This window comes from Fukomys damarensis, unplaced genomic scaffold, assembly GCF_012274545.1.
Source record: "Fukomys damarensis isolate Sample0158 unplaced genomic scaffold, DMR_v1.0_HiC HiC_scaffold_3, whole genome shotgun sequence".
NCBI classification, from domain to species: Eukaryota; Metazoa; Chordata; class Mammalia; order Rodentia; family Bathyergidae; genus Fukomys; species Fukomys damarensis.
The window spans coordinates 33,459,934-33,473,189 of NW_022900915.1; the positions used below are offsets into that span (position 1 = coordinate 33,459,934).

Here is a 13,256-nt window from a genome sequence, read left to right on the forward strand (position 1 = left end):
TTTTTTGCTCTCGATTTGTGCCGTGTCATTGATAAGAAGTCAATTCAAATTACCATTGGAATATTAAATAAGGCATTTTATATGTGTTTCTCACTTCTGAAAGTTTAAGAAGACAGCATGAGAGTAGTTCGAAATGGATATCATGTGAGCAGAAGCAGTGTGGTCCCGGATGTACGTTCTAACGTGGAGAGTGTTTTCCAGGCCAAGTACAAACTCTTAACTTCTCACTTCTCAGTGGCAGTTAGCATTTAGCACACAGATCTTCTGCCACTGGCCTGGCTGTTAGGTTTAGTCTTCACTTCTCACACCTACATTCTTATTTGTGTCCAGGCTCAGCCACCGTCCCCTGGCAGGCAAAATAAGTGTTAAACTGGTTCAGTGAACCCAACTCCAGGCTGTGGGGCCCAGTTCACGGCATTTAATTTAAATGCAAAACAATAAATAGGCAGAGTGCGTAATGAAAAGGAACATTTAACCTGTCCCTGGTACGTTAACTACCTTATGTATGTATGTTGGCCACATTTATTCTTGTAAGAGGCTATTTCCTGTTTTAAATGCCTTTATTTACATCTGCCACCTTTCTTGCAGGTTATTAGCCTTGTCACCATGTTCTTTGTCCATTCAAAATCAATTGACTTTTCTTTCTTTTTATCCTCTTCCTCCAGCTCCGCCTCCTCTTTCTTCTTCTTCTTCTTTGTGTGTGTGTGTGTGTGTGTGTGTGTGTGTGTGTGTGTGTGTGTGAGGCTGAGGACTGGACCCAGGGCCTTTGCACTGAGCTGCACCCCAACCCTTTTTTAATTTTTTATTTTGAGACAGGATCTCAATAAATTGGTAAGTTGCCTAGGCTAGGCTCAAATTTGAGATCTTCCTGACTCAGCCTCTCAAAATACAGGGATTATAGGCATGCATCACCACACCTGACTATTGCTTAACATCTTTATGATAAAACTTTGAAAGGTTTTAGCTTAAGAGTGGCAGACAGAGTGCCAAGTCGCACAAGCCCTGTGAAGACATAACACTTGAAGTACAATTATTTTTCAGGGGATCTGTGGTTTTTATTTAGATTTCTAGAATATACTGAGTCCATGGGCATAGTTTTCAAAATGTAAAATTAAGATATCACCATAGATATTGCAGGTACTGCTTAGTAATGTACATGAATGAAGGAGAACATGCATTGTTTAAAAAATGACACAATTCAGACTCTTGGGATTTGCCTAGCTAGACCAATCCCAAAAGTCTTTCTGTAAACCACCTTCTCTGTCCTAGTTCCTTTGGCCACTTAAGAACAGGAAGTCACTGCTTTATGAGTACGTGACAGTTGCTAATACTGAATTTTAGATAAGTTTCTTTCTTTGTATCTTATAGAAAATATGCAATCACAGGCCCTAAGCTAATCAGTGTCTGGATGTTATGAAGCAAGTCGACTGACATGAATGACCAATTCTTCCCATGGCTGAAATAGTATTTTCATTGATTCATTTTTCACAGCTCTGAGAAGCCCACACTTGTGCTTTTTGATGTGGGAAGAAAAAAAAAAAAAAGCCACAGTCGCTGATTGCAAACATTTGTTCTCAGGTGCCAGGTCGACCTGTCGGCTCTCAGTAGGGAACAGACACACAAGTTGGAGCTGCAGCTGGAAGAGGGTGCGGGGCACCTGGTGCTGCTCGTCACGCTGACAGCCTCGGCCACGGTCAGCGTCTCTGACCTCTCCGCCACCTCCCTGGAGGACCGGAAGGAGAGGGAGGAGATCCTGAAGAGATACGTACGTATGCAGCTCCTCTTTCCGGAGTCGCTGTGACTACACAAGGTCACAGAGGTGCACTGGAGGGACAGGCGGAAGACTGGCTTGCTCCAGCTTCACGGGAGTGTTTCCCTTTTCGCGCCAGTGTCTCCATGCATGGTCTTCTCCAGAATCAGTTGCCGATCCATTCGTGGAGCTTGGAGTCTCCTCGGTGATTTTATCCTGCAGGGAAACATCCCTCAAGGAGAGTCAAGTTTACACAACATCACTTAAAATTGATTCATTGTCCTCTGGGTATTTCAAATTAAGATTTCTTTGTCTCTCCAAGTTTGAAATGAGATTAATGACATTAATTAGAAGTGTGGTAACTAGAAAATATTCATGAAGTGATCTTTATTTTCTACTGCTCAGAAAAGCTTCATGTCATTACTTTGATTTAAAAAAATTGACCGTAAAATGTAATGAAAAGCAACTCTCTTTCTGTTTGATCGTATATGGAGAGGGTGGAATAGAGAGCCATGAAAATATCTACTCTCCTCAAATTTTACCAAATCCAATCATTCAAAACCAGATCTTCCTATTTCCCAGGATCCTCCCAAGGTACCTTACCCACTGTGTAGTTTTCTTGAATCAACAGAGAGGGGAGCTCTTACTCCACCATTGTCTCAGTGGAGGCTTGGAAAATTGAATGCCTCAGTACCCATGAAGCTGGGGAAAAAAGCTTTTCCACTTAAAATTACAAAGCTTGTATTGTACAATGCTGCCAGGTGTTTAGAAGTCTCCTCTAGACACTCAGCCATGAAACCAAGCTCTGACTAACAAAGAACAGCTTCTTTTTTAAAAAACTATTCCTATTTGCTGAGTGACATCCTTTCCATAACTGAATTTAATAAAGATGTACCTTATCAGGCTGTGCAGATAACATGAAGTGCTGGTACTAATGCTCTACAATATTCTTCAAACAGATTAGCAGGATGTACGCTTCAGCAAATTTATTCTGGCTATCTGCACTGAATCAGCTGTCTGCTAATGCTTGTACAACTCATTGCCAATGGTGTTATCATAAACAGTTTAATAGAGGTGACTTAGCAAGGCTAAATAGTATATATTTTTAAACCACCTAGGAGCTTAAGGTATTGTATGGCATCTTCTAATATGTGATTGCAATTATGAGAATTATTTCACATTTTGCTACCCGCCAAAACATGTTCTGTTACCAGAAGTGAGCCCCAAGAAATTTAAACTACTGTAAAGGAGTTAATTGGTATATCAATACAAAACTTCTTCTAGGCATTATAACGCTGTAGCTGATGGATTACTATTTTGATATTATCCCATATATGAGGATGATACTCCTTCCCGGGTGATTAGAAGTAATCTCTCTATTATTGATTTTTTTTCCCCTTTCTGCTGGATGGACTTCCTGAAATTGGGCATGCCCATTCAGAATCTGAATATCTACTTTTTTACCTTCTTTTGAATGTTAGTTATCGCAATAAGATGGAAATATGTGGAAGCACCAGCTGATATTATATTGTGCTCAATATATTAAAAAGTGAACCATGTTAAAATATTCCTTTTTATAGCCCTGAACTCCTGGCACAGGCTTGTACCTCCCTCCCAAAACATAGTGCTAAGAAGCTATGACATACAGCATAGCACACGTCATAATTACAGCAATACAAGGACAAAGAGCTACATTTTAGGACTTCACTGTGTTTCCTTTTCATTATACAGATTATGAAGTGAATGAACAGTACATCACATCCCTTGGCATAGTTTTGGGAAACAAATAAAGGAGGCGACTTGTTTGGGAAATTATTTAAGTGTTTTCCTGCAAGAACATGTATATTTTCAAAGTCAACATTCAACTCCAGGACTTGATTTGGCAGTGATCTTGGTTAGGAACATAAATGCATCACCTCTACTCTGTTATGAAGCAGGCCTGAGAAATCTCTCTGTTGCTGTTGTGTGGCTGCTCGTTGCTAAACACAGGAGGCCCAGCAAATTAAGCAGACTTTCCTGTGTGAGCCATTATTTGATCATCACATCCTGAAAAGATGGCTAATTCCAGTTTTTCCCTTTTTTTCCCTTCTTTTGGGGGGAGGGAAGGAGGGAAGGTCAATAGAGGCGAGTAGTAATGGGTAGTAGACCAAGCGATTGTATGACCTTTTCAGAACGGGTATGCTGAACCCTTGCTCCCCCTTGTCACAGTTTAAGAACCAGAGGAGCTAGTTTAGAGAAGAAGTTGTTAGCATTCCATTTTTATTATGACATTTCACAGTCATCTGATTTAATGTCCCTTGACCGGATTGTCCACCGTGAGACGATGGGCTTGAAATGTTATTTAGAGCATTGATAAAAGGTGAGCAGCTCTAAGATGACAGCGAGTCATAAGGCTGGTGGTGTGACATTAATTTTCTCCATAACAGAGATGGAATAAGACGTCACGGTGACAAGCTGTCAATCAGCTCTGGCCCCTCAGAGCATCGCAAAGCCATAGGATGGGGTATTGCCTCTCCCGTAATAGAGCTGAACTGAGCTGCTCTCCCTGACAGCTGCTGCAGCCATAGAGAAAATATATTATACAGCCTTTCATTAAAAAAATAAAGAGGACTCCTCTCCAGAGCATTTCAATCTTTTCCCATCTATTGAGGGCTGAAAGGATTCACAGCAAATCATAGATTCCTCTACTATGGAAATTTCTGGCTTCAGAAGCCATGCAGGTTTTGTGGCCTCCTAAAATAACCATAAATAATACGGCAGAAATATCTCTCGATGAAGCATTCCTTAAAGTTATATTTTGAAACAGATATGTTTACCCACCTTTTTTGAGTTCTTATTATAATCTATGTGTCATTGGCCTAAACATTTGAAATTTGCAATAAATTACAGAGCATCAGCTGACCCGGAGAAATGAAACACTCAGAGATAATGACCCCTCCCCATGGGAAGCAGGGCGGCAGACCTAAAGCACCCGGACACAGTGTGCCCGCCCGTGGGGTGAGCTCAGGAACTCGGTGATTCTCAGACACGAGGCCTGATGATGATGTTTGCGTTGGTCGCCGTGAAACTTGGTTCAAATGGCGCCAGAAAATTAAAGTCCGAAACCTTCACTAAAATGACTCCCCATCATTAGCGCAGGGGACTTAACTGGTTTATGATGCTGGGTTAGCTTGAAATAGGAAGCTGCCCAGCCTCGGAGAGACAGTACTCTAGGAACACAACATACCTGCACGCCTCGGAATCCTGACACTGCTGTCTACAGCTCTCGCCGTTAAAACCTTTCTTTATGGGAATTTAAACAGATTTGGGGTAATAAACAACTGTTTAGGGACAATAAAAGATTAAGAGTTAATCCTGTGCTAAACACTGTCTTTAAAAGTGAGGCTAGGAGATTACACATTTATCAGCATTTGTTTCCTCACTGTACCAAGGTCAGGGGTTCGACGTAAACAATACCCCTCAGACGGGACTGGGAAAGTTCAGATTGCAGGGAGCTTTGGCTTCTCAGTATTCTAACATTAGCAATACGGGGCAGAAGATGCTTTTCACTCTAGAAAAATAGTTGTTTTAATAGGCAACTTTACCAAGCAAAAGTGTGTTATAATCCGTGGTCAGGAAATATTTTTACATATAATGATAAAGAAATGCCTTTGATTTACTGAGTGCAGGTGCTGACCTCACCATAAAAAGTGCTATAAAGAGTAAATAAATAAATGCATTTCAATTTTCTAGAGTATCACTTTACCCTCAGAATTTTTGTGCCTATTAATTAGCCTTGTAAATTGTTATATTGGTTCCCTTCTTTCAATTCTGTCAAGCACTGTGCTTATTAAAATGGCACCATTATTAATGTATGAAGTGAAGTAGTTTCATCCTTTCCAGTGCTGGAGATTAAACCAAGGGCCCAGTACACCCAAGGCAAATGTTCTACCACTGAGCTGCCCCACAGCCCTGAAATGAAATGTTTTTACCATTTGATTTTCTTTCAAACTTTCCATACTTACACAGATACTATAATAGAAAAGTAAAAAATACGTTTAAGAAAAAGTAGCTTTGAATTTACTTGTAATCATCAATTTGCCTTATTTTAAAAGATTGTATTTGTCTTTTCTCCAAAAGATTAACGCACATACATATCTTTTGATTAAATATTAGCAAATAGATTAAATATTAGGTTATTTATCCCTCATCCAGCACCTGCAATTTCCAACACTTACCAAGAGAAAATAGCAGAAAAAAAAATACTACATTAAGTTTGACTATCTTAGTCCCTGTCCTGTAGTGAAGAGTCAGTCAACAGCTTCAGACTCAATATTAAGAATCACTAGTTTCCAAACCATATACAGAGAAAAGATTTCTTAGACTTAGTAGGTGACATTGAAAAAAGAGAGTAGAAGTGTCTACTCTGTAACTAACATAATTATTTAATGGGAGTAAATACGGTATTTTTATTCCAGAAATTCTTATACAGCAAAAATTATCTACATAATTTGTGTGTGTGTGTGTGTGTGTGTGTGTGTGTGTGTGTGTGTATACATGTGATCTTTTGGCCCCATTAAGTAGCATCCTGAGAAAAACCATAGAAGTATTTTCTCAGCATACCCTTCGAGAACCTTTAAGAGTTTTCTTTCCTAATTCCAGAGCCCGCTTCGGATATTTCACAACCTAAAAGATGTGGGGTTTCTCCAGGTGAAAGTCATCAGAGCAGAAGGCTTGATGGCTGCAGACGTCACAGGTAAGAAATGATGCGATTCTCCTATTGGACGTGTCAGGCAGTGTGCAAGGCCCACGAATAGTCTGACTCCGTATTTCACCTGAAAGGATCACTGTGTAAATAACCTAAATATTTGAGTTTTTTTAAACAAGGATTGGTCAACCCCCTGATCTTTATATGAGTTCTGCTTTTTTAAAGGCAGACTAATATATTGAAAATACACAATGAAGAACAAAATGTCCTTTGAATCATTGGTATCCACACAATATAATCAGTGTACTGGTAGTAATTTTTCCAGGTGTTGTCATTTTAACAAACTGAAGCAACCCTGAATCAACTTTCCGATGATATCCGCTTCCTTCATCACATAAACTCCTACAATTCAAAATGCATCAAGCCTGTTGCATAGTTCATTGAAAAGTTTAGATGCAGAGTGATCAATAATTAGGACAAACTATTACTGCTTGAAATGCTGCTCCAGTGACTTCATTGTCCAAATCCCCCTGCACCTCCCAGAGAAAGCTCTGGATCTACATGAGTGTTTGAAATTTTTTAACCAGAAATAGACATAAAAATGTCAAAATTAGTTTTGTCTCTCGAGCTGTGGTATTGGTGCTTCTATGAAACACTAACAAATGGGGTGATGGTAACTGTTCCATCAGTTAGCATTGTTTTGAATTTACAGCTGTGACCATTCATTTATATTTAATATCATAAGGCTTTACGGGATGTTTATACCATCCATTAAATTACCCATCCCAATCTGGATGATAAATAGGACTAACTTGAGCAGTTTTTTTTTTTGCGAATGTCACTATTCCAGAAAGATTTCACTTACTATTTGTAGAAATATGCTTGCCCTGGTAAATTTTCAGTAAGATGGCCCTGAAGATGTAACGGATTTATTCAAAGGAAAGAAATATTCTTTTCCTACCATCTGAAAATCACTGCAAATCACAGTCTCCTTCTTTAACTCATTCAACAAGATCAAAATCAAATTAAAAGATCACTGCCTTCAAACTGTAATGGTGATGCTTGCTTCAAAACAGCAATATATTAAAGTTTAATGTTTGGGCTCTATCAAGTGACTATTTTTGTGTGATAAAATAAAAATGTTGCAATTTATAGTTTTTAAAGCGGTAATTATCAACTCATTTGTAACCAAAAAGATAATAGCAAGTGTCAATTTTTTTTTCAAAACAAGTACGACTAATAATAGTGGAATAGAGTGTAGTTTGTATGTGCTAACTTTGCATATATTTGGACTTGGCTTCCTTGTACTAAACAATTAGCGAATTCTAAGTTATTTATTTTTGTGCAACTTATTTCTGGTATGGTTATAATCAAATTAACTGGGGCAAAATAATTTCTACTAGAAAAATTCAAGTACCATTACTTCAGAAGCTTGACTACCTGTCCATTATTCAAGCTGAGTGCAATTGTTTGTTTGTCTTCTCTTAGAAGGAAGCTGCCATTGATTTTAAAACCACGAATATGCAAACATTGTTAACCTATGTTGTTGGCCTACATACCCCTGTGGAAGTTAAGCTACTCATTCTTTCAGAGCTAGAAAATAGTGATATTTCTTCCCTAATGGTTCTCTGTAAATTGATGCAAATAACAGTAGCCTTTCCCTTAGGGATTCAATGAGACATAATTTTGATTTGAGAAATGAACATTATTTTGAGGAATACTAAATAACAGAGTCTCCGTGTTTTTCTTCCAGTTTTAGGGATATAAATCTAATGATTCTTCATTCTAATGGGTTCTGAATTGAACAAGAGAGGTGTTGAACTGTTCAAGGGCAAGTGGATAATTTAGTCTTTGACCTTGTTCACTCTTGGTGCTTTTGTGGTCTTGATGACATTTGTGATGGTGACAAAAATGAGGATGGTGTATTTACGTCAGAAACATCTGCATATAGGACCAATTTTTTAAATAATATTTTTATTTTTGAGAAAATAAATCAGCTGTTTGTATGCTTTATCTCTTACTCATTTAAAGAAGAACTTTAAAGACATGATACACATCTCGATGGATATCAGTGGCCAAATTCTTCTCAGTATGAATCTATAGTTTGAAAAAGAGCGAGCTGAGTGAATACCGCTGCCTTCAGACTGTCAGTATAAACCCACTGAGGGCTGTTTTGGGTGGACGGGGGGATTTTAAATCATTGGTAATTCCCTGTGCCTGCGCAAGAATGCTTTCAGATCCAGTAAAAACTGAGCTGTTTTTATATTTGGTTTCACAATGCTTTTTTCTAGACCAGTCAGTCGAATAAGACAAACTTGCATTTGACCAATTTTTCTATTTCCAAAATACTTTTAAGGATCTGAACATCAAGTTAAACTTCCATTGTTTAAGAAAAAAATTTCATAATTTAATATTCCCTCATTGAACATGAGCCCAGAAGAGAAAGATTCCATAATCTTTTAAGCAGCCATCAATCTTACTGCAGTTGCAAAGAATTTTTTTTTCCTTTCAAAATGTAAAATTTTTCTTTTGTTACAACACATTCATTGAGAAACATTGTGATACTGTATTAACTCTGTGTGAATAAAGAGCAATTGAAACACTCTTTGAATGAGTGAGTATAAAGCACAAATTACTTTTTAATGAAACCCTCAATTCTTTCCCTTTCCACAAAAAGCCCATGGCCTTGTTCAGCAGAATACCACTACAGTAGGTCACTTCAGTTAAGCCCCTAATAAACTGTTGATAGTCGAGGGTAGTTTTTTCTTCGGTCTCAATAGCCCAGTGTTGGACAGTGCACTTCAAATCATTAAGGTTAATACAGATTTAAAAAAGAGATTAACTCTGGTGGTTAAGGCCTCAATTTACAACTCCCACACATACACATGCATTGAGTAAGGCACAAGAGTGGATTGAAATTTCAGTCAAATTGTGGGCAGCCTTTCACAGCCTGAGAAAAGTTGGTCTGCTGAACTCTTTGTGAGGGGGAAAAAGTTGGAGTGACTGAGAAATACCGCTCGGTACGACTTACTTACCTTTCAGCTCACCAGTGAAAAGGTAAATGTCTTTCTGCACCATCAAAGCAAAACCTAGAGAATGCCTGGCCCTGTGCGTGCTGGGGAAGAGTCTCTACACCGCTGAAACCGGACAGATTGTGAGGGGAACGATTTTTTAGTGGTGGGAAATGGTTGTTGTAACTTGTTTTCCCTGGCTTCTAATCATTCTTTGCCTCGAGTGCAGCTAATTTCAAGTGAGCATTGCAAGTCTTCTTAATTGAGTGAGGCTTTCTTTGCAGTGTTTAGGCCCGTCCTGTTGGTTCTTTCAAGTTGTAAAAGAAGGGAGAGAAAAGAGTTCTTCTCTTCAACCCCTCCCCTTCATCTTCCCCTGGGTTGTGGTATGTGGGTTTTTTTTCTCCTGAGGAAGAGGTCGTGGCCTCCCTAGAGGACCAGCCACTCACTCAGTTGCAGGAACACTGATATGGGAGAACTACGAAGCCCTTCAAAAATGCCCTGCCTTTTCACTGTATTAAAAGGAACAATAATATAAACCTCTTCCACCCCAGGTGAATTGATCTAGCAAATTAATGCACCACCTCTCTCAGCAGACAATGGAGGGAGAGGAAGAGAAAAAGCAAGAGAAAGAAAATTTAACAATTAACAGAATCTGTCACTGAAATCGTCACATTAAACCACCATAGTTTAGTGGTTTTTTTTTTTTTTTCTTTCTTTCTTTCTTTTTTCTAAAACAAGGCTAGGCATAAAGACTTGTGACTCACCAGCCCCACAGTCTGGAAACCTACTAGCTATTAAGAGAGATGTTTACTATCCCTTTATTTGCATAGACTTTTCCCGTGTTTTCCTTTTGGAAAACTGTCTTCATTGTTGGAAAATATTTAAGTAACAAAACAGCAGAAAAAGACATGCTACAATTTTTTTTTTTTATCAGCTTCCGTGAGAGTCTTATTATCTTAAGAAATAACAGTTAGCAGCTCAGATTCATTAGCAGAGCTAAATTTAAGCTGCATTTGACAGGCTGCCTAGAAAACATTTTGTTTTGCTGTCTGTGGGCTTTAATTAAGATGTGTTCAATTTCAGTCCTCTTCAGTCTAGCCCCCACCCCCAACTTGCTGTGTCACAGACTGGCGATCAGACACTTTTAGATGGTCCGGCCCATGACTTTGACCTTCTGCGCAGTCCGGCGTTCCCTGGGGAACCGTTCAACTCATGAGGTCTGATTTCACACTTCCAGGATGCCTCAGCTCTCTTAACAATGACAGGGAGACAAAAGCCCTTTAGAGCGGGCCGCATGGGGACTTGTTTAAATTGGAAACCAGAGAGGAGTCAAGGAACAGGGTTAGGGGCTACAGAATGGTGCTTTTAATAAAGAGCTCACAGCTCTGGCTCAGCTCAGAGGTCTACCTCTGTACAATTAATTGAGCCATTTATCTGGAGCATCTTAGGCCTCTACTTTCTCACAGAATTGTGTGGTAAATATCAGCTAAGAAGCAAATGAGATATGCATGAAATGAATTTTAACACTTTGATTACTGTGCCTCCAGTCTTCATTAAAAGTAAATTTATTTGTATTTCTGACCTCATTATCAGTAGGCTGCCTGCATTTTTATTGGCTCTTGTGATTTCCAGCTTGAGAGTGTCATGAAGGTATATTTTACACAGAGATTGGGATTTATTATTCTTGGTATTTTCCCTGAACATTATGGGTCTATTCAGAGAAAGAAAATGAAAAGGCAGCTGTGTAGAAAAAGGCAAGCCTGCTCTTGGAAAGTTCTATATAAAGTTTTAGGAATACCAAGTGTACATACATAATATAGACAAGATATCGTCCTTCAGAAAAACACCATGTTGTGGGTTCCTCTAGCAAATTGCACGCAATATATGCAGTTGTTGCTTCGAGTGGCCTGCAGAATACAGTTGCTCCACTGGAAGAAGTGGTTCCTTTGATAGGATTGTAACAGCCTGAATTTTTAATAGCCTGTACCTGTAGTTGCCATTGCCATATTTAATAGTAATGATACCTGGTAAATGCAGATTTATATCTTACTGTCATTATTTAAAACCTATGTTAGCAGAAGAGAACATATATAACCTTTAAACTAACTCTATGCAGTTCACCTACGTGGACTAGGAAAGATAGGAGTGCTTTGTGTGTGTGGATTATGAGGAGTAAAATAATTTATCAAATGAAAGAAGAAAAATACATGCAGATAGTCTTAATTTTCTAACTTTTACTATATTGACAATTAAAATTACATTGCTTGAAATAAAAACCCTAAGTCTTAACACAAAGCATATTAAAAATTCCCCAAACTGTGCCTTATTTGGATTATGTAAGCTAATGCTATCCTCAATTGCTTGCTTGCGTTATTCATTTATTTATTTATTTACTTATTTTGGTGTCAGGGATTGAACTTGGGTCCTTGTGATTGCAAGGCAGGTGGCGGAACCACTCAGCTAAATCCCTGGCTCCTCAATTGCTTTTTAATAATTGCAGTATAGAAGACTTTTTAGCAGCTAGTATGCTTTGAGAAAAAACAGCTTATCTAATTTATAAGAAACATCCAAGAAATATTCCACACCTGACATTCTTTTCAAAATCATATGCATAATTTAGAAAACCATCACACATGCATCATAAATGTATTAACAGCTATAAATCTCTTTAAAATCTCTTTACGAATAACACTAAACAATGAAAGCATCACAAAGAAGGAGAAAAGTGTTGTTCCTCCTTTTTTTAATGTCATTGCATCTTACCCAAAATGTTTCCTTTTTATTTTTAGTAATTGCATTTTTAAAAAAGTAATCATATTCTAATTATAGAAATGCAAAAAAAAATCTTCTAAAACCAAACAGTTGATATCAAATATTTGTGAGAAGGGGAATGGAAATTGTAATTTAGCACAAGGGTTGATGAAATCTGAGTCTGAACCAGTGTTTTAAAGGGAATTACAGGAATCATGCGTGATTCATATGCTGGTCACATGGGTAGGAGACACTGCTCCGAAAGAATAGGTGAGATGACAAAAGAGATTAATAATTGGATTTGATGGCTCTGGAGGTGAAGGACTGTGGGCCGAGAAAGTGGTGGTCCCACTATCAATGGGAAATGAGGGAAAGAGAAATACTGTAAAATAATTAATCGGTTTCTGTGGAACTAAGATTACAAAGTGATCCTTTGAGTAAAGAAATAGAGAATTGCTGATTTGGCTTGGGCGGCTAGCTCCAGGATTTTACTCAGTGCTTGAAAAAGTGTTTTCAGATGCTACAATAGTTCTAAATTGAACTGTTCTTTATATTTTGTTACATTAGAATATAATTTTATAAATAGTGCATTTCATAGAAAATGGTTAAGAAAAATGCTGTAAATAGAGAAGATCTGGCTTTCTGTAGGTTTTTCTTAAAAAAAAGGAAAGAAAAGCTTACTACAGGGATCCTTGTTTACATAACAGTAGAGTTGGAATCAGAAGTGACTGAATAGTGAAGCTCATGGGGTGATTAAAGGGCTGGCGTCAGGGTTACTAGGTGGACGGCTATCTTGTTTTGTCCTTGGTTCAAACTGATGACTGTAGTTACAAATGATTTTGAGGAAATAATCAACTGGCTACTTATCAAACTTGCTGGGATGGCTAGTGATTTATCTTACATGAGACTAACACATATTTACAGTATCAGGAGTATATAATCTATGTCTATAGTATCTACATCGGCATTATGTGTAAACAGACAGGCACACACACAGACTGATGTAATTGGCTTCATTCAACAAGATCAATATTAAAAATCCAGTCTCCCATGGATA

General features: G+C 38.2%; 1 protein-coding gene across 8 annotated transcripts in view; it reads left to right on the forward strand.

Annotated features, from left to right (window-relative positions):
- Mctp1 (multiple C2 and transmembrane domain containing 1) overlaps window positions 1-13,256 on the forward strand; it is a 499,895-nt gene that overhangs the window by 327,820 nt on the left and 158,819 nt on the right. For all 8 annotated transcript variants that reach the window (XM_033767611.1, XM_019209437.2, XM_019209438.2 and 5 more), the window contains 2 exons: window positions 1,579-1,765; window positions 6,392-6,485. In XM_033767611.1, the coding sequence (XP_033623502.1) occupies window positions 1,579-1,765; window positions 6,392-6,485 (281 nt within the window). The remainder of the gene's footprint in view (window positions 1-1,578; window positions 1,766-6,391; window positions 6,486-13,256) is intronic.